The following is a 22315-nucleotide window of genomic DNA, read 5'->3' as shown; positions in this document are numbered from 1 at the left end:
CTTATTGTCTGCAGTTTTTTTCTCATACCACCAGCTTCTGCATGTTGGATTCAGGCCCAAGGTTTAGTCTTTTGACTTCTCTCTTTCTCTCTCCCCTTATCTATACTCCCTTCCGTGGAGATGTCATACAGTTTAAAAGTGGTTTATTAAAAAAAAATAAAATAAAGGAGTTTATGTACTGGTGGCATATGTATGTTCATGTCTGCTTTTATACGAAATGGGCATTGCAAGCTTAGTATGTCCAGACCTGACTTCCAGATACTCTCCTCATCACTGGACCTATTCTTTCACAATTTTTCCTATCTCAATATAATTGCACATCCATTGTTTGGACCCAAAATATTGGAATCACCCTTGATTATTTCTTTATTTTTCTCTTCTGACAGCAGATTCTTTCTGCTGTACCTTCAAAATATATCCAGAATCTGACCTCTTCTCTCAACCTCCACTGCTCCCTTGCTCCAAGTGTTCATTCTTCTGGATTTTTGTAGTGGCCTCTGAATTGAATTCTGTCCACTTTGGCTCCCTTTCCCCCTCAGGATGCCCTACCACCATCTTAATGACTTCTTTGTTACAGTAGAGAGCAGCAGAGATTTTTGAAACTAGACAATTTGAATTATAGGACTGCAGTGTGATTTGGAGGGAGTCACTTTACTTCCCTGAGTCTCAGTCTTACATTTAAAATGGGCATCATACTTGTTTCATAGAATTGTTATTAGTATTGAATGAGATAATGTTGTAAATATCTTTCTGATACTGTAGATATCAGAGAATAGATATTGGGACAAATAAATTGTGGTTCCTTTTCCCTTTTCTACCCCAGACAGATGAGCTGCTTTTCATCTTTTGTCTTATGTAGCCAGGAAGCATCTTATCTATGTACCTATTCATAAGTGACTTTTGGCTAATAAATAAATCTAGCTTATGTTCCTGGTCCTTCTTCTGCATTTTATTTATTTTTTTAATTTTTATTTATTTATGATAGTCACAGAGAGAGAGAGAGAGAGAGAGAGAGGCAGAGACATAGGCAGAGGGAGAAGCAGGCTCCATGCACCAGGAGCCCGATGTGGGATTCGATCCCGGGTCTCCAGGATCGCGCCCTCTGCCAAAGGCAGGCGCTAAACCGCTGCGCCACCCAGGGATCCCCTTCTTTTGCATCTTAAAAAGATCCCACTCATACCTTCCAGTTACATCTGCCTTTGTTGGCACTAAGTGTATACAGTTCTTACAGATTCATGCCTGACTAGTAAAAGGCACCAGAGTTTACACCTGAATAGTAAAACTTTAATCTATTTGAATTGTATTCCTTACAGCTTTAATACCCCTCCCATGCCTTCTATTAGGGTTGTATATTTAAGTTACCAAATGAGGATTGAAGGCAACCAACTTCAAAATCTTCATTCATAAAATCTAATCTGTTATTTATTCTAGCACAGTATTTAGCCGAGAACACTCAAGATGGGCTTGGCTTACCAGATTCAGAGTTACTTAAATTGCTAATTTTTCAACTCTAATATTTTGATCCTGGGTTGAGAAGAAGAATCATTTAAAGTATCACCTTCTTACGGGAAAGAAAAAGTTTTTCTTGGAATTATTTAGGCGCATTGCTACTAGACTTTCTCTAACTTTAAAGTTCCTTCATAGGAATCACTACATATTGAATATCCCTATATGGTTAGTATTTCTTTAGGAGGACTATTTTGCTGCTTTAATACACCTCATTTGAAAGACATCTACCCTATGAGGTAAATTCTCCAGTGGCATTTTCCTCTTTGAAATAATGGGCATAGCAAATCCATTATGTTTCTTAGTATTAAAGTATATTGTTGCATATTATTTGCAGATAAAAAAACACAAATGTTCTTTGCTGACTATCTCAGAAGCAGGAAAATTAAGCTCTGATTTTAAAGGCTAGCACTTGAGTTGGAGTCAGGTCTTTTTATTTCTGTACCTGTTACATCAGGGTGTTTTCCTCTGCAAAATTCATAGTATATCTGAAGTAAGTCTTTAACTCAAGTTTGATGAGTAAATTCTTACTTCATAGACACAGACTAGTCCTACCTTATACACTCAGGTGTGAGGTAATCAGTCTTATGCAAATAACTTGATTTGCTTGACAACTGAAGGTTCTGTTTTGTCCATAAATGTAGATATAAGTGTCTTGTGTGGGAGGTCTTCTCTGTACTGAAGGAATTGTGTGTTAAGCAAAGCAAAAACATTTAAAGTACTATGTGTCATTGTAGTCTTGCTATATTGTATAATGGATTCTTGGTTCCATAAGCATACCACAGGTACTTTTTTTAAAAGAGGTTGAAATTATTTTCCTACATCATGTTGGGGAAGAGATGAGTTTCTTCTTAAACAATCTTTAACTGTTTATTTTCACCTGAGAGTTAATCTCAACTCTTATGCTTAGTTTCCATTGGAGTAAGACACTGTTGGTTATAGGGTTTCAGTCTTAGGGGAGTGAATTGCTCAAATTTATTGCAATGTATTTCTCACTTAATTTTGAAAATTTAGGCAGTTAAAACATTTTAGATTATGATGGCATCAAATTGGTGATTTTTTTTGGTCTTGTTTTCCACTGGCGTGCGCACTCAAAACTATATCTTAAACCATTTCTTGCCTATATTTCTCCTGTGAATTGTTTTATTGATACCTTGACATTCCACAGATCATGCAGATTTAATACTATTTGAAGCCTAAGTTTTATTTATTTTTTGCCTCTTATTGTTTAGGAAGACAGTGCTGGGGCACCTGGGTGGCTCAATGGTTGAGCATCTGCCTTTGGCTCAGGTCTTGATCCTGGAGTCCAGTGATTGGGATCAGAGTCCTGCATCAGGCTCCCTAAAGAGAGCCTTCTTCTCCCTCTGCATATGTCTCTACCTCTCTCTCTCTCTCTGTGTCTCTCATGAATAGACAAATACAACCCCCCCCCCAAAAAAAAAGGAAGACAGTGCTGATAAGAGGAAATGTCTGTGTTTTATTCATATTACTTTCTCTCATTTTAAGAGCATGTTTTGATGTTAAAACAAATTATATGTATAAAATTTTACCCACATAGAAAAAATCAAAATAATGAAAATTTAAGACCTGCCTAAATATGAATGTTGCTCATTGTAATTGATTTCCAAGTAAAGAAAGATACTTGCATTTAAAAATTAAATAATTACTGGGAAGGAAAAGTGACTAGTACTGTATTCATACATCCTGATTTAAGATGCCACAGATTTCTGGTACAGTTTTGTATTTTGATAAAATGAATGTTTATTCCACAATAATTTAGGACTGCATAATAACTTTTTTTTAATCTGTTCAAAGACCTAGGTTATTTGACCTGTAAAAATTTCCCCAGTCTAATTTTTATTGATTGTGCGCTCAGAAACAATTCAACATTTTCCTCTGTCCTTCATTTTTCTTGAAATGTAGTGACAGCTACATTCAGAGGTTTGACCAGACTTAAGTTTGATTGAAAACTGTAGTTGTTATGCTCCTATCATCAAGAGGTATGTAATGTCTGGGCTTTATTTACTCTTTTTTTTTTTTTTTTTTTGGTTATTAGTCATTGGTACCCTGTGCCTCTGGAGCTATCAATTCATTGTGAAATGGTGATATTCTGATTTTTTTTCTTTTATTTCCCATTTATTGTCTGGAATGATTTTATAGAAGATCTCTGTTATATACTCTTTGGCTACCAGTATAGTTTATGGTGGAAATGTAGGACAAATTGCTTAATTCTTTCCTTTTTCCCAGATTTCAAAATAATAAACTGGGTTCCTGTTATCCTTAGAAAGTGACCGGTTAGTGTGGTGTTGTTTTTTAAACATCATTGTGATCTCATGACCAGTGAGTGCTTCTTCACTGAGTCTTTTTGGTATGACCCTATTTGTCTATTGTCTTTCATAGCTTCCTTGCAACTAAATTTGTCAGGATAGTCCAGGTTCACCTAATACATTTCCTTTGCTAAACCAGCTTTTTTTTTTTTTTTAACATTTAAAAAACCCAAACATTAGACTATCCCATAATTAATCATTTGCTTTATCCCTCTTTATAAAGAGAATGGCTTCAGAACATCATTGCCACCAATTTTGTTTACTGAAATTTTTTGTTGTTTTTTTTTAATGCTTCTTCAGTCTCCTCCCATTTTTTTTTAAATGATTGTCCTGCGTCTACATTGTCAGACTTTTTTTTTTTTAATTTTTATTTATTTATGATAGTCACAGAGAGAGAGAGAGGCAGAGACACAGGCAGAGGGAGAAGCAGGCTCCATGCACCGGGAGCCAGATGCGGGATTCGATCCCGGGTCTCCAGGATCGCGCCCTGGGCCAAAGGCAGGCGCGAAACCGCTGCACCACCCAGGGATCCCCTACATTGTCAGACTTTATAGCCTTTATATTCTGTAATCTCTCTCCTTAAAAACTGTTTATTCTTTTAGTCTTAATTCTATGATCAACTGTATGTTTAGTGCTCACTATCTGCCCTTATTTTGATGTCTCTCCTGTCACTTTGATTGCCTATAGCTAGTTGTCTAGTAGAGCTAGGAGGAGCTCACAGGAACAGTATCTTCTGAGTTTTTGCATGTTGATAGCAGTTTGTCTTTGCTCTTTATACTGAAAGGTAAGTTTTACTGGATATAAAATCTTTGGCTCAAGTTTTCTTTGTGTATTTTAAATATACTATTTCATTTTTTTTCTGTTATTTTCTCTTATAAATCATGTGATGCTTTTACCTAAATGGCCAAAGGATTTGTTTTTTCTTTAAAGTCTAATAATTTTAGTAAAAAATGTCTTGGTGCATTGCTCTAAGTTGATTATCTCAAGTACACAAGATACTCTTGCAATATGTAGTTTCAAATATACTGTAGATACATATATGTGTGAGAATGTATATATGTATTTACACACATATATAACTATATCATACATACATATACACATTTTTTTTCTGGAAAGCTTTCTTGTATTATAGATTTTTTAAGTTATTTATTTATTTGACAGGGAGAAAGAGAGAGAGAGAGCAAGAGCGAGCACACAAGCAGGGGGAATAGCAGGCAGAGGGAGAGGTTGAAGCTGACTTTCCACCGTGCAGAGAGCCTGATGTTAGGCTTGAACCCAGGACCGTGGGATCATGAGCTGAGCTGAAAGCAGGTTCTTAACCAACTGAGCCACCCAGGCACTCCCTGTATTACAGTTTTTAATATTTGTTTTGTTCTGTCATTTTGGTTTTCTCCTTCAGGAACTTCTTTTTTTCCCCTTATTTTCTTTCATATGCCAAATCTTCTTCACCTGTCTTTGATATTTGTCACTTTCTTGAAAATCCTTTTTAATTTCTCTCTTTAAAATTTGTTAAAGATTTTTTCCTTTCTTTTTTTTTTTTTTTAAAGATTTTATCTATTCATTTATTTAGAGATCATGAGTGGCGCAGTGGGGTGGGCAGAAGGAAAGGGAGAGAGAGCATCTTAAGCAGACTGTGCGAAGGGCAGAGCCCGACCTGGGGCTCAGTCTCAAAATCATGAGATCATGACCTGAGCTGAAATCAAGAGTCAGCACTCAACCAACTGGGCCAGTTGGATGCCCCAATTTTCTGTTTCTTTTAAGATCTCTTGTTAGGTTTATTTACACTTGTTTTCTAAGCTGTCTTCAGAACTGAAATGACTGTTTTATTTCTAGTTTTTTCTTGGTTTCTGTCTCCTCATTTCTGAGTTTTTCTGATTCTGATTTATATTGCTCTTTCATGTATTATGTAATTTTCTTATTATCTCTCATGAGACATATAAATGTAGTTTTTATTAGTAAAACATACAGCCTGGGGGATTACTTGACCTACTTTAAATAAATAAGCAGCTGTAATTAATTTAGACATTGCTGTAAATCTTTAAATCAAGGCTTCTATACTGGAATCCATGAGTGAACTTCAGAGTTGATAACATTATTCATTACATGCGAAGTAGAGTGTATATGTTTGGGGGTAGGGAAAAAGAACACCTTGACTTTCTCTACGCTTCCAGAGAAGAGTGTAAACTGTCCTCACAATAATATGGATAAGAACTTCTGATTTATATAGGAAAAAATCCTCAAATATTTTAATGATTAAGATCATAAGAAATGAAAACAAATGATAAATATAGTTTTTTTTAAAAAAAATTTATTTATTTTAGGGATGCCTGGGTGGCTCAGTGGTTAAGCATCTGCCTTCAGCCCAAGGTGTGATCTTGGAGTTCCAGAATCAAGTCCCACATCAGGCTCCCTGCATGGAGCCTGCTTTTCTCTCTGCCTGTGTCTCTGCCTTTCTCTTTCTGTGTGTCTCTCATAAATAAATAAATAAAAATCTTAAAATTTTTAAAATTTATTTTAGAGAGGAGGGCAGAGCTTGTGCCAGGTGGGGGAGGGCAGAAAAGGGAGAAAAATCCAAGCAGACTCCTCACTGAGTGCAGAACCTGGTGCAAGGTTTGATCTCAGAACCCTGAGATCATGACCTCAGCCAAAATCAAGAGTTGGACGCATAACCGACAGAGCCACCCAGGCACCCCTAGGTATTGCAGTTTTAAGATACGGATGGTACCATAGGAGATACTACATCAATTCCGTGATCTATTTGCTTATGCCCTTTCTACTTTTATACAGATGGAGGGAGCGAGGAACCACCGGATCGAAGACAGTCAAGTGTAGACTCTCGCCAAAGCCGCTCTGGGCAAGGTAAGTTTTTGTTAAATTTATTATTAGATTAAAAAGAAAAGATATCAGCTATTCCTTTCTAGTACTTAGTCTGAAGTTTGAGATTTTCCCTGGGTCTAGTTTAGATATTCTAGTTTCTCCTTTAGGGCTTTAAGTGTAGCATTCTAAAAGTTATAGGATATCATTTATTTAAGATAAAATGAAAATTTTTCTCATGTCATTTTTTAAATGGTAATACCTTAATAAGGTTTAAAGTAATTTTGGAGCATTGTGATATATATTTGGATATCACTTTTGGAATATAACCAAAAGTAAATTTTTAACAGTAACATTCATATCAACACACTGGCTTTTAAAAATTTCATCAATACAATATTTGTTATCTTAGCTCTCTCAGAAGAAATTATTTTTGTTTATATTGCTATCTTCAATTAGGATCTTATTTTTTCCTTCTGTTTGAAATTTAATATGTGCTTTCAACTGTTTTTTTGAAATAACTTTCAAACTAGGTAAAAACATCCTGTATTAGTGAAATAGGCCTTCCCTAATTATCTTATTTAAAATTGTATGACTAGTTCCCCCACATTCCTTTTTCTTCGTAGTACTTATCATCTTTGTATTTATTTTATTTACAATCATGTTTCATAATTGTAGAGATTTTTGTCTGTTTTGTTCATTACTGTATTTCCACTGCCAAGAATAAGTACCAGGCATATAGGAGTTACTAAATAAATATTGCTGAATGAATGAAATGATCTCTGAGAGAAAGTGAATTGAGAACCCAAATTGATGAATATATTACAAAATTTCAGGCAGTCATTTTGACTGATTTATGATTTTTAGAGAATCTTTACTTATAAATAAAAGAAAGCTTTGATTTACAAATGTTATGGTGTTTTAATCCTGTAAAAGTTCCTGGTTCATTTATCCCATAATCCTATTACCTTTTTTCTCCAAGTTTGCTCTTCCCAAGTTTTAGAGTTGTGCTATATTTATAAAGTTGTTGGAGAATGAAAAGAGTAATAATATATGCAGGTTGGAAATTTTAACTTTTACTAGTACTTACTTATTTTTAAATAATGTGCATGGTATTATATCAGGAATTTGTCTGATTTTTCTCCTTAAACATATTTTTATATGAAAAAAGAACTTAAAATGAATTATAGTATATATCAAGTCAAGCTTAAACTTTCATAATGTTGTGTCAGTTATATCTCAATAAACCTGGGGGGGAAAAGAAAGAAAATAAGCTCACGTATGAGAGACCTTAAAAATAATATTAGTAGAAATTAATAGAAAAATTATACTAATTTTTATTAAATATCATCATTTATATTAAATGTCATAGAGATGTAAGCAATTATTCATTTATCATATGGCCCCTGGGCTGTGTCAGTTAAAATATTTTTCAAATCAAGTGTAGTTAAGTTTTAATAATAAAAGCTGAACTTAATAACATCAAAATCAGTGATCTCCATGACCTTGAACACAGCTACCTGATCTCCATTAGAAATTACTGGGAATTGAATCATCATCAGAGTTAACTAATAGTTAAAACGTGTTTCTTACCTTCTCGGAGATTTTGTTTGTAGTATCTCTTTACTCAAAAGACAGAAATAAATAGAAAGCCATCTATATTGAGCTGAATGAGCATCTGTACTAAAGGAGTAAAGAGATGAGATAAACACAGACTTGTGCTTTTGCTCCTTCCAGAAACCTGCTAAAAGATCAGTAAAGGGGGATTGGTGAAAAGCCAACATCAACACAATTTTAGAAACTGGAGAGTATATAAATAATTAAAAACTGAACCCTAAGCTCAATAGCAGAGGAAATCAAGAAAACAACCTGAGGGTAACTCCAGAAGCTACAAAAAAAAAACTCAAGAATGGTAGTATATGGAAATGGAGATGAAAGGAAGATTGGCTGAAAATCAGTTGAAGAAGCACTTGATTCCTGAGACCTCTTCCTCAAAATTAGGTAACTAGTCAGCTGGGCAAGTGCCCAACTCCCCACTCTAAACCTTGGCAAAACCCAGCAATTTATTCTTTGGAATAAAATAGAGATTCTAGACTGGGAGACATCTACCAGGCATAGTTGAGGGCAGTCCTATACTGAAAATAAGACAATTGGATTCCAGTTGTCTTTATCCTACTGACACTAGAATATTGGCAGTTAGGCAGGAGGTTGGCAGGAGGTTGGCAGTCTTTTCTGAAAAATCTGACTGAAAAGAAAGACACAAAATGTAACCATCAGAGATTCCTTAAAAAAACAGCCCAGCTAGATAACTCTATGTATCAAAGCTCTCAGTCTCTTAGTTCTCTTCTTTTAAATATTAGCAACTAACCAAGGGTTACTTTAGATATTTGAGGAAACCCTCTATTGTATGAAGATAGAGATTAAAATAAATAGAATAAAGCAACTTGGAGAGAATAGAAATTTTGCAGAGAAAAATAATGGAACCATTATTAACATCCTTAAAGAAATAAAAGAAACTAATACAGTCTTTTAAGACATATAAGGTTTTGCTTGTTTGTTTTGTTTTGACTGCCTTGTACTCTTTCTTAGGAATATGTAGGCTATGATCCATCAAAAATGAGAAATGAGTTGTAGGAAATAGGAAATTCAACAAAGGAGAAAAGTAAAGAAATATTTAGGATAACAATGAGAGGTGGAGGCGGGGGAGGCAATCAAACCAGATTGGATTTAGGTTAGAAACCTCGGGAAGAGTTGTCTCCATGAAAATGAGATTGATAGAAACCTGACGCGTTTAATTACTTTTCAGAAAAATTTAAACAATTGGCAAAAAGTTTAGGGTTAGTGACATACACATGAAATAATAAGTAAAAAACAGTTCTAAATTCAGGGGAATAATGTGTAGGAAAGGAGATATTCTTTAAAATAAGTGCTCAGTCCTTGGGGCAGGGTCTGGGGTAGCTGATGTCCATGCCTGTTTTATCACTTTATTCCAGTGTGGTACAAATATTTCCAGTATTTGATTTGGGCCATTATAGTTGGGAAACAATACTCTAGAGCCCAGTGAGCAAATCAGGTGTATGTGGCCTCTTTTTGTGCAGTTGATGGATTTGATTTGCTTAAGCAATTTTTATTATTTTTGTATCTATGGTCAAGTGGGATATTGACCTTTAGTTTTCTTGCCGCACAATGCCTTTATTTGATTTTGGTATTTGAGTAATGCTGGCCTCCTAGAACCAGCTGAAAGTTGAGAATTATTTCTTTTTTTTAAGATTTTATTTATTCATGAGAGACACACAGAGAGAGAGAGAGAGAGAGAGAGAGAGAGAGAGAGAGAGAGAGAGGCAGAGACACAGGCAGAGGGAGAAGCAGAGGGGGAAGCAGGCTCCCTCCATACAGGGAGCCCGACACGCGACTCAATCCCAGGTCTCCAGGATCAGGCCCTGGGCTGAAGGCGGCGCCAAACTGCTGAGCCACCGGGCCGCCCTGAGAAGTATTTCTTCAATTTTCCTAGAATATTTTGTGTAGAACTGGTGTTATCTCATCCTTAAATGTTTGATAGAATTTCTCAGAGAAGCCATCTGGGCCTGGAATTTTCTTTATGGGAAAGTTTTAGGATACAAATTAAATGTCTTGAATAGAATATGACTATTTCAATTATCCTTTTTTTTTTTTCAATTATCCTTGAGTAACTTTTAAAAATGGGTAGAATCTTCAGTGATGTCTCCTCTTTCATTCCATTTCTCTTTTTTAAAGATTTTATTTATTCGTGAGAGACAGAGAGAGAGGGAGAGGCAGAGATACAGGCAGAGAGAGAAGCAGGCTCCATGCAGGGAGCCCGGTGTGGAACTCGATCCTGGGACTCCAGAATCACGCCCTGGGCTGAAGGCAGACTCCCAACCACTGAGCCACCCACGCTGCCCACTTATATTGATTTCTAATTTAATTTCGTTGTTGTCAAAGAACACACTCTTTGAATTGAATTACTTTTTATTGAAACTTGTTTTATGCTCCTGGAAATGATCTATCTTATGTTCAGTATGCACTTAAAAAAGGTGTATTAAAAAAAAAAAAAAAAGGTGTATTATATTCTTTTGGGGTGGAAGGTTCTATAAATATCAGTCTGGTCAGGTTGATTAATAGTGTTGTTCCAGTCTTCTCTACTTTTGATGATTTTCTGTCTGCTCATTCTTTCACATATTAGGAAAGGAATATTGAAATCTCAAACTCTAAGTGTAGATTTATCTATTTTATCTATTTCTCCTTTCAGTTCTGTCATACTCCTTATAGCACTGTTCTGGTCCCATCCCTCAGAGAGAAAGCAGCCAATAGTGAAATAGGTTTTGGGGATTGGGTGTGGTGCGGAAGAGCTGGAAGCAAAAGGTAAAAAAAAAAAAAAAAAGCCAAGGAATTTTCCGTCAGTCCCATATGGAGCCACCCTCACTCCCTTCATTCATCCTGCCTAACCAGGTAGAGACTTGTCTTGCATCTCTCTTTCTATCCCTGCTCTGCTGTTCCAGGATTTGGATTTTCTTTGAATTTGAGCTGGGAGTTTGGGGACATAAAAAAACATTAGGAAATGTGCCACTGAATTGGTTGTCCTACAGATTAGTTACCCTTCAGATTCTGGTTTTTTCCACACTTTGCCTGCTACTATTTATTTTTCACAGTCTTCAGATTGCTGTTCTACTTTCCAAGGTTTTTATTTACATTCAGGGGTTTTAGTTACATTCAATTAAGGTGGAATGTGCTTATTCCATCCTAACCCAGAACTAGCACTCTTCCATTTTATTACATTTTGTGTTTGCCTGTCAGGAGGGATGGTACTCAAATTATTTAACAGTTGATAATACCATAGATATCAATGGGCCAGAAGAGATGGCAGTCTGTTCAGAACAAACACTAACTTTAAACAACTGTTTTGCCTCTATAGGTACATAATACTTGATAATCTGCCCTGCCTAATTGTGGATTCAGTTTCTATTTAGTATCTTCTTCAATAATAATAGCAGACATGTAAGGAAAGGTGTCTGGTGAGATGTCTTTTCTTTGTGTGATAGCTCTCTCCTGTGTGTTAACTTTAGGCATGGAGGGCTCTCTCCTGTGTGTTAACTAGCTAGCTTGGCCTCTGATCTGTCTCTCAGGTACAGTGGATTCCGACTCAAACATAACCACACTTCCTGCTCTAGCTTGGGTCAGAGACTTATGATGTTTTTTGCTTATAAAATGGAGATGGGAGATGCCTGTTTGCAGTGAGTCTGGTCCTACTGTACTCATTCAGATTGCCACCCCTGGGCACTTCCTGCTCCTTGCATCTCTTGCTTCTGTGCCTAAAACAGACCTGGAAACACGCTCATCTTTCACAGTTATCCTCCTACACATGCTCTGGGCTATAATTTCCTCACTCCAATTGCATCTAGTTTCTGTCTTCCATGGATTTCTTAACATTTCTCCTCTATTATTGGCTTTTTGTTTTATTTTATAATGCTTTAAGAATTTACTCTTTTTAAAATACTTTTGTGTCATTCTGCACCACCTGTGTTGCCATTTTAGTCTGAACTATCGTTATTTCTTTCCTTTACTACTGTAATAGTGTCTTAGTTGCCTTGCCAACTTATAGTCTATTATCCATGTGATAGAGTGCGCTATTAAAATAAATTAAATCACATATTTCCCCAGACTTGAAATAAAATTCCTCAGTAGCCTCCTATCACATTGCCTTTATCATTCCCTATAGGATGCTACCTGAATTGCCCTTTTCCTAGTACTCTGACTCTGTGCCCTCCCACTCCCTCCATTGTCTACTTTGTTTCCTCTATGCTGGCCTTTTTGTTTAAACATGTTAAGAGTGTTTTCTTTTTAAGGCCTGTAAACTTGCTCTTTCTTGAATAAAGGGCTTCTGCTTAGTCAAGGAGGCCTTCTGTGACCAAATACCCAACCCTAACCTTCATAGTATTTATCACTACTTGAAAATAATTATTTATGCATTTACTTATATATGTGTTTTTTCTTTTTTAGTCTCAGTTACTAGAAAATAGGTTTCATTTGAGCAGACTTTGTCTTGTTTACCACTCTTGCCCTAGAACACTTAACATATATGAATTTGTCAGTATTTGTTGAATGAAAGAATGAGCAAGAGGCACCTAGGGTGTTTGGGAAGGAATGTGGATATGCCCAGGCCGCATATTGATTCAGTATTCACTTCTGTTACTTAATGTAACTTTAAAAAGTAAAGCAGTGTAAGGAATTTTGTTGAATGTAGAAAGCTTACCAGAATATCAACTATCTATTGTTTTGTGAAATGAGGCTCTTGGCATATGATTTTTTTTTTCTTGGCATATGATTGTAAGACTGATTGTGCTAGTTAAGCTTCTTCTAAGTTAAGGTCTTCTGAGGTTGAGTGATTATTTTCTGCTTTCCAGTATAGCATATTGTATATAACTGAGATGTATTATTTATTGCATTTAGTCTTGTCTGTTGAATCTCTATTTTTCCTGGTAATTTAGGAGTTTGTTAACAGTAGGATTTTTGCATCTAGCACAGTGCTACTGTCTTACAATTAGGCTATCAAATTGACCAAGGAAGCTTATCAATTCTAGGAATGCTGGTTCTGTATTTAATGTGTTGCTTCATCAGAATTGGTTTTGATGTACTAGCTCCATATTATGCAGCAAATGATTTTTCATTAGAGTTCTTCCATATATAAACAGAACTTACTTGGTTCTAGATATTAAATAAATGCATGAGCCAATGTGATATGATTGGAACCCAATTTTTATTTACTTTTGCAAGGATAGCATTATGCAGACATTAGGCTTTGATATACAAAATGTGTATTGATTTAGTAATGTTCCAGTAGTAATGACCAGTTCCAGGGTAATGACCAGCTTGTGCTGGAGGACTGAGAAACTGTATAGTGTTTGACTTTGCATGATTCCCATTATCTGTAGCCAGTTTTATTTGATTAGTACATGCTGGTGCATTTATAGTAAATAATACACTAAATTGTCAAATGTGATGTCTTCTGATTATTTTTCTTTCCTTCCTAATAAGTAAAATATTTAGTAGAAATGAGATGTTCATGCTCTTAAAACATATACAAATTATTTTTCCGTTTGATAAGTTACAAAGGTACCTTTATTAAACCAACAGTGTTTTTATTATATAAAATAGTAAGGAAAATTATTTCAGTATTTAGTGTGTCATTTGTGTATCATTGTAAGAGTATATCTGGTTAGGTGGCATCACTAATGAACAAAATTTTGTATTGTGTTAGTAGTTTATCATTGTGATAAAAAATTTACTTAGTTTTCAACATATATTGCTTTGAAAATTAAAAAAAAAAAATACATATGTGCCAGGCTCTGGGTGAGGTGCTTTCACATAATCCTCATTTAATTCTCAGAATAATGCTATGAAGTAGGTATTATTTTCAGTAGGAAAATATTTCAGGCTTTATACTAATCTATACCAAAAGTTTCAAATCAGCTTTGTTGGTATCATGTACTTAGAACCTTTCTGTTCTGATGTTTAAAATACAAATTTATTAATGGTTGGATAAGGCCTGGAAGAAAAGATCTGACCTTAAATGATAAATCCCTCTGAAGTGCCTTTATTCTAGTCCTATATTTCTTCTGAGATTTAACTTCATGTTGATTATTCTTTGTATAACACTCATTTTTCATAGAATTAAACTTGAAATTGAACCTTTAGCCAACAATTTTTTATTACCTTGAACTTCTAGGGATGTATCAGAATGTGTTTACATATACTTCAGTCATTTTTTTAAAATGTGAGTTATAATAATTTTACTAATTAAAAGATTACTTTTCACCAACAACGTACACATTTAAAAAGAACATGTTAAGTAAGGCTTCTCTCCCTTCCACTATCCTAATGTAACCAAGTCTATATCCTTTCATGTTTTTCCCCTGAGCTCATATTGGCATATGCAGGAGTGTGTGTGAAGGTGTATGTGTGTGTGTGTACCGAAAGACTTAAAAATAAAATGCGGGCAGCCCCGGTAGCCCAGTGATTTAGTGCCGCCTTCAGTCTGGGACCTGATCCTGGAGACCTGGGATCCAGTCCCACGTCAGGCTCCCTGCATGTAACCTACTTCTCCCTCTGCCTGTGTCTTTGCCTCTCTCTCTCTCTCTCTCTCTGTGTCTCTCATGAATAAATAAATAAAATCTTAAAAAATAATTAAATAAAAAAAACTAAAATGAAATTTTTAGTTCTGTTACCCCCTCTTAACAGTATAGCATGGCCATCCCTCCAGGAGCATACTTAAATTCTAATTTTAAAAAATCTGTACAATGTTTCACAGCATAAGCAACCCATAATTTATTTCACCATTTCCTCATATATGAGTGTTCAGATTTTCAAAATGATTCATAATCATTTATCTAGTAACATCTTAAAAATCTTGGAATTTGCAACCCCAAGCACATTTTGTGTCAGACCATACTAAGTATCCTACTTAGCATTATGATAATTGGCCTAGTTAACACTAGAAACATTGTAGAAGCTTCTCCTTGCTTATCCATATTTATGAAAGAAAAGGAATAAAAGCAGGACAGTGAAAAAGGTTGGAAAAGGTTATCTTCCCAAACATCTAGAAAGATTTTGATTAAAATATTCTTAACTAAGTTTTTCTGGCAAGAGATTAAAAATCATAAAACCTCTTTCTTTGAAAAACTTAGTGATCTTTCATGAAAGGCCATAAAAGTTAAATAACAAAGAGTGAAGAAGAAACGTGTTAGTAAAGTCTCAGATAAAGTTATTATTGAGTAAATACGTTTTTTTTGTTTAGTCATGTTGGATGTAGTAAGTCTTATTCCTAGTGAGATTAAAGACCTGGTTTCCACAAGGGGGCAGAGTAAGACTACCTGAAAACCTTGATATTATAAAGAATATTTATTTTAAATCTGTAGTTGATTTATTAAAGAAGGAAGAGGAAATTACTAGGGCTAGAAATGACCATCCTGTGAACAGAACCATATATTGAGGGCATCCACCCACCTCATCCCCAGTGCAAGCATGGACTCTTGACATGTTGGACACTCAACTGTGGCTCTGGTCATACTGGCCTTGGTGAGTGGAAGTCCATATTGCTGAGCCCATGTATAAATTCCATCCCTGCTACCATGGCAGCTTTGTTAATGAGCCCTTTGAGCAAGGTTAGAGTGGCTGGGTAGAAAGATGGACTGTGTCCCCCAAATAGATCATCTAACCTGCTGTCTTGTTAAGCACCTTCTCTGCAGTTTGTTCTTTGGTAAGCATTCACATGGGACATAAATTGCTCCATATTCTGTGCCCTTTCAAGTGGTCTATTCACATACCTCATCCCCAGATTTCCTTGTCACAAGTTTCCTAATTATTCCTTTCAAATCTCTGAATATCCATTAAATACTCTCCATGAGTGAGTTCCTCTGTCATCTCTTTTCCTAGGCAAAGTGAACAACAAGGTACCCTGTTCAAATTTCTGCCACTAGAAAGGTTTCCCTTCCCTAATGCCTTCAAGACTACCACAAAGTGGGGCTGTAGTGTTGTCATCTGTAGTGTGTTGTTATCTTACAGAGCTATCAGTAAAGAAGCCTGACTTCTTTCTTGTCTTTCTTTCTTTTCAGTGAGAGGGTACTAGAGAATTTACCAGATTAAGATCTTTTAAGTGAAAAGAAACTATAGCAGGAGTAGAAACTTTGGGCATCTTAGGTCACTTGCTCATGTGAATTATTTGTGCCTTTAGGACCTGTTCAAGCCTAATCTCATGTACACTTTTTGCTTTTGCTGATGAAGTGCTGCACTATACACCCAAGCATATTGATTTGTTGGTTCAACAATACTTAGTTCATGATGGCCTGCCAAGGGTCACATGCATTTATTCTAAGGTCCTATGGTAAGCCAAAAGCTAATTTTCAAGAAAGATAGTAGTTCTTACATAAGATAGCATATATTTTGTTTTGTTTCTTTTATAAAATAGTAGAGGTCTTCCCTGAGATTTAACTAAAGTTCTACAATAATGATGCAAGAGCCCTGTCTACCACAGAAACCTCAAGTAACATTGGTTCTGGTGGGTTATATAACCCAAGAGGCAGGGCGCCGCCTGCAGCCCAGGGTGACATCCTGGAGACCTGGGATCGAGTCCCATGTCTGGCTGTCTGAATGGAGCCTGCTTCTCCCTCTGCCTGTTCTCTGCCTCTCGCTCTCTGTGTGTGTCTCTCATGAATAAATAAATAAATAAATAAAATCTTTAAAAAAAATAAATAACCCAAGAGGCAAAGTAGCCCATATTTGTTGCAAAGCCCCTGTTCTGGGCCTCTCTCACATCCAGCAGTGTTGGCAAATGGTTCACACAGTAGCATGACCAAATGAGGTACAGGTTGCTTAGAAAAAATCAAGGAGGTCTACTAGGCATTGTACCTCTTTCTCAGTAGTAAGGGAGAGTAGATGCAGCATTCCTTGGAAGGGATATTTTGAATCACTCAAGACCATAGGGCTTAAAGAAATTTCACAGTGTGGAAGATCTCTGATTTTTTGTGGGGTTTATTTCCCACTCTCTGTCATGCATGTTTCACCACAATATCTAGATCAGTTGCTGCTTCCTGTTCAAGTTTAATCATCATGAATTTATCCATATAATAGAACAGTAAAGGTGTCCTATGAAATTGAGGGACAGTTAAGGTAGGACAGTGAAAATATATAGCTGATCTTGACAACTGAATGCATACTGCATATGATTATCTCATTCTTTGGTCAATAACTGCAAACTGGGTGTCAGGGATATGCTAATTTGCTTTAGCAAGAAAACCACATCTAAAATTGTAGTAGCAGTGGGAGTCACAACCTGAATAAGTTACAAAAACACACTGTCATTCTTCAAGATTTGTCTATCTTTTGTATAGGCCATATAGATAAGTTGAATGGGGATGTGGTAAGAGTTATTACCTTTGGATCTTTCCAATGTTTACTGATTGGATCACACTTTTACCTTATCTCTAGAGACTGAACTTAGTTCTGATATAGTTCTAGAACTTCACTGTATAGTACAGTAGTCACTGGCCACATGTGGCTATTGAATACCTGAAGTGTGGCTGCCCAGAAGGGAGATGGCTGGTCAGAAGGGAGATGTGTTGTATATGTAAAATATACACCAGATTTGAGACTTTCTTTTTTCTGTACATTTCAAGAATATTTGCCTTTACTTACTGACGCATTGTTATAATAGTTGCTTTAAGGTCTTTGATTTTGATTCTGACATCTGTGTAATCTCAGGAATGCTGTTTAAGGACTTTTTTTCCTCAGTTGAACTTTTCATGTTTCTTCATATGCCATATGATTTTGGATTATATTCTGAACATTTTGAACATGAGTGTGGGTTTTATTTAAGGCTTAAGGAGAATGTTGATTTTTTTGGTGTGGTCAGTGGCAGTCAACCAGAATTTGTTCAGGACACAGGTTCCTGCCTGCCCTCTGGGGGCTGTAGTTCCATTGTCAATTCTGTTTTCTAAGCATCTGCAGTACTATTTAGATGGGTCTCATAAATGTGATCCAGTGTCCCTTCTGGGATCAAAGTAGTGGTACATCTTGTTCAGAGCTCAGATGAGCCCAGAAGTTCTTGTACAACCTGATGGGATTTTTTTCTTGATATCCCTTCTCACCTCAATCTCATGAACAATTTCCAGCTCCCTTTCTCCTCAGCACTCTTGCTAAAACACAGACTCTAGTTTTCCCATTCTGATGTTCAATTCCTATTTAACTGTTTGTATCTAGATCAAGAGATAAAAGGACATAGAAAGGGAAGAAAAGGGATCCCTGGATGGCGCAGCGGTTTGGCCCCTGCCTTTGGCCCGGGGCACGATACTGGAGACCCGGGATCAAATCCCATGTCAGGCTCCCTGCATGGAGCCTATTTCTCCCTCTGCCTATGTCTCTGCCTCTCTCTGTGTGTGTGTGACTATCATGAATAAATAAATAAAATCTTTAAAAAAAAAAAAAAAAGGGAAGAAAGCAGTAAGGATTCACCTCAGACTTGTGGGATCACAATTTTTGGGGTCAGAGAACAGGGTTCTTTCTCCCAGGTTGTTAGGTATCTGCCCAGTCACCATCTCTGTGTTGCTGCTGAATAGAATTGCCTGGACACTTTGATAGAAGATGAGGGGGGGGGGAGAGGAATTTCCCTAGTCTCTCAAACCAATAAGGGCCCCCTTTCCTACTCCTTACCAACTAGGTAGAGATTTTCTTGGAGCTTTTTCTTACCTGGAATACACTTCTGAGTTTTAGGTGTCCAGGTCAGGAGGTATCTGAGGAAATAACACGGTAAACTCATCACCACTTAATATTTTGCACTCTTTTCCCAATCCTCTGCTACTATTTATTTCAGTCCTCAGATAGCTACTCGAGGCATTCTTTTTATTTTTTTTTTGTTTGTGCATTTAAATTTTTTTAAAAATAGATTTTATATTTTAGAGTAGTTTTAGGTTCACAGCAAAACTGAATGGAAAGTACAGAGTTTTCAGATGCCTCTTGGACCCACATGTACATAGCCTCCCTCATTATCATCATCCCTCACCAGACTGGTACCTTTGTTTATAGTAGATGACCCTACCTTGGCATATCATTATCATCCGAAGTCCATAGTTTACAATAGGGTTTATTCTTGATGTTATATATATTATGGGTTTTGACAAATGTATAATGACATGTGTCTACCATTATAATATCATAGTTTCACTACCCTAAGAATCTTTTGTACTCTATTTATCCCTCCCTCCCCCTAATCCCTGCAAACCTCTAATCTTTTCACTGTTTCCATAGTTTGGCCTTTTCCAGAATGTCAGACTATTGGAATCATATAGTATATACCCTTTTCCAGTTAGCTACTTTCACTTAGTAGTGTGCATGTAAGGTTCCTCACTGTCTTTTCATGACTTGATAGCTCATTTCTTTTTATTATTATTTTTTAATTTTTTAAAAAAGATTTTATTGATTTTTTCATGAGAGACACAGAGAGAGACAGAGAGACAGGCAGAGGGAGAAGCAGGCTCCATGCAGGGAGCCCGACATGGGACTCGATCCCAGGTCTCCAGGATCAGGTCCTGGGCCGAAGGCGGCACTAAACCACTGAGCCACCCCGGCTGCCCGTTCATTTCTTTTTAGTGCTGAATAATATTCTCTTTCCTGGATCTACCACAGTTTATTTAACATTCACCTACTGAAGGACAATTATGAATAAAGCTGCTATAAACATCCATGTGCAGTTTTTTGTGTGAATATATTTTTAACTCATTTGGGTATATATGAAGGAGGACTTAAGAGTATGTTTAGGTTTTTTTTTTTTTTTTTTTTTTTGTGTGTGTGTGTGTGTTTAGTTTTATAAGAAACTGCCACACTGTCTTCCAAAGTGGCTGCATCATTTTGTATTCCCATCAGCTCTGAATAAGAGTTCCTATTTCTCCATATCCATGTCAGCATTTGGTGGTGTCAGTGTTTTGGATTTTGACTATTTTAGTAGATGTGTAGAGATACCTGTTTTAATTTGTAGTAACATATAATGTTGAACATCTTTTCATGTGCTTATTTTCCATCTAGATATCTTCTTTAGTGAGGTGTCTATTCAGATCCTTTGTCCTTGTTTTAACTATGTTTTTCATCTTCTTGTTGGATCTATTTATTTTGGATAATGGCCTTTTATTACACATGTCTTTTGTACAGCTGCAGTTTAAAATGTTAATGAAGTCTAGCTTATTAAGTCTTTCATGGATCATGTTTTTGGGGTTATATCTTAAAAAGTCAGTGCCATACCCAAGGTCATCTAGTTTTTCTTCTGTGTTATCCTCCAGGAGTTTTATATTTTTACATACTACATTTAGGTGTATAATCCATTTTGGGTTAATTTTTTGTGATGAGTGTATGGTCTTTGTCTAGAGTTTTTTTTTTTTTTTTTTTTTTTAAATTGTGGATGTCTAGATCTCCTAGTATCATTTGTTGAAAAGACTATCTTTTCTCCAGTGTATTGGCTTTGTTCCTTTGTCAAAGATCAGCGTAGTTTTGTGGGTCTCTTTCTGGGCTTTCCATTTTCCTACATGGACTTGTTCTTTTACCACCATGACACTGCCTTGATTACTGTAGCTCTCCCTCTTTTTTCTTAAGATTTTATTTATTCATGAGAGACACACAGGCAGAGACATAGGCAGAGGAAGAAACAGGTTCTCTGTGGGGAGTCTGATGCGGACTTGATCCCAGACCCCAGGATCATGACCTGAGCCAAAGGCACTCAACCACTGAGCCACTCAGGCATTCTGATTACTGTAGCTTTATAGTAAGTTTTGAAGTTCAATAATGTCTGTTCCCTAGCTTTATTCTTCTTCAAATATTGAGTTGGCTTTTTGGGTCTTTTGCCTTCTCGTTTAAACTTCAGAATCAGTTTGCTAATATCAACAAAAATAACTTCCTGGGATTTGATTGGGATTGCTTTGACTCAGCTCAATTTGGGAAAAACTGACATTTTGACAGTATTGACAGTATTGATTCTATCCATGAATGTGGAATATTTTTCCATCTATTTAGATCTTTTAAAATTCCTTTCATCAGATTTCTTGTAGTTTTCCTCATATAGTTCTTGTATATTTTTGTAGAATTACATATAAGTATTTCATTTTTTAAATTCACAGTTTGAAAATTCTAGCACCCTGCCATATCTGGGTCTAGTTTGATGCATTTTCTGTCTCTTCAAATTGTATATTTTTGCCTTTTAGCATGCCTTTTAAGTTTATGCTGAAAGGTAGATACGACACTCTTGGTAAAATGAGCTGTAGTAAATAGTAGGGTAATGGTAAGGTACAGGGGAGGAGAAGTGCTCTGTAGTTCTATTAAGGAAGCTGGAAGTGAGCTCTCTGCATTCTTTCAAGGATTTAAAGTTACATTCAGTAGAAGAGTAAAGGTGGAATGTGCTTATTCCATCTTTCCTGGAACTGGAACCTTACTGATACTTGTAAAACACTCATATGATTTGTTTCCTTGTATTAATTCTCTTACATAGAACAGAGGAAAATTGGGATTGAAGGCTTTCCCACAGGGTATATATTCATGGATTTCTCTCCAGGGTGAATTCTTATGTCTGTAAAGGCAAAAGGGATCTTTGAGTATATAAGGCTTCTCTAATATATGTGTGCTCACATTTTTCCCATGGCATAAGTGACTTCTAAAAACTTTTTACAATCCATTGCATTCATAGACTTTCCTAGGATGTACTTACATGTGTTCAGTAAGTTTAAAGTTTCTATAGAATGCTTTTCTGAATTCATCATAGTCATGATGTTTCTCTTCTGTGTCTATTTGCATAGGCCTTCTGAGCTTACCGTTCCTACTGAAGGCTTTTTCTCTGTCATTTGTGTTTGTAGAGTTTCTCCCCAGTGTGAATGCTCTGGTAAGAAGTAAAATGAGTGATCCTGCTGAAAACTCTCTCCTAGTCTTTCTGTTTATAGAGTTTCCGCCCAGTATGTATTCTCTTGTGCACCACTAGACTAGAGATGTTTCTGAAGAATTTTCCACACTGTTTACATTAATAAAGTTTGTCTCCAACGTGAAGTCTTATGTATATTTTGGAGATGACTATAGACCAGATGCTTTTCTACTCTGAAATTATTTGAAGAGTTTCTCTTCATTTT

General features: G+C 36.1%; 1 protein-coding gene across 10 annotated transcripts in view; it reads left to right on the top strand.

Moving 5' to 3' along the window:
• Positions 1–22315, top strand: part of TANC2 (tetratricopeptide repeat, ankyrin repeat and coiled-coil containing 2) — a 369082-nt gene that overhangs the window by 104799 nt on the left and 241968 nt on the right. For 8 of the 10 annotated variants that reach the window (XM_077853866.1, XM_077853860.1, XM_077853862.1 and 5 more), the window contains one exon: positions 6624–6695. In XM_077853866.1, coding sequence (XP_077709992.1) covers positions 6624–6695 — 72 coding nt within the window. Of the gene's footprint in view, positions 1–6623; positions 6696–8387; positions 8652–22315 lie in introns of all 10 variants that reach the window. The other 2 variants (XM_077853870.1, XM_077853864.1) reach the window with 1 other exon arrangement.

The sequence above is a fragment of the Canis aureus genome, chromosome 16 (genome assembly GCF_053574225.1).
Source record: "Canis aureus isolate CA01 chromosome 16, VMU_Caureus_v.1.0, whole genome shotgun sequence".
NCBI classification, from domain to species: domain Eukaryota; kingdom Metazoa; phylum Chordata; class Mammalia; order Carnivora; family Canidae; genus Canis; species Canis aureus.
Note: the sequence above shows the minus strand (reverse complement) of the source record. Positions and strands in the feature narration are given on the sequence as shown.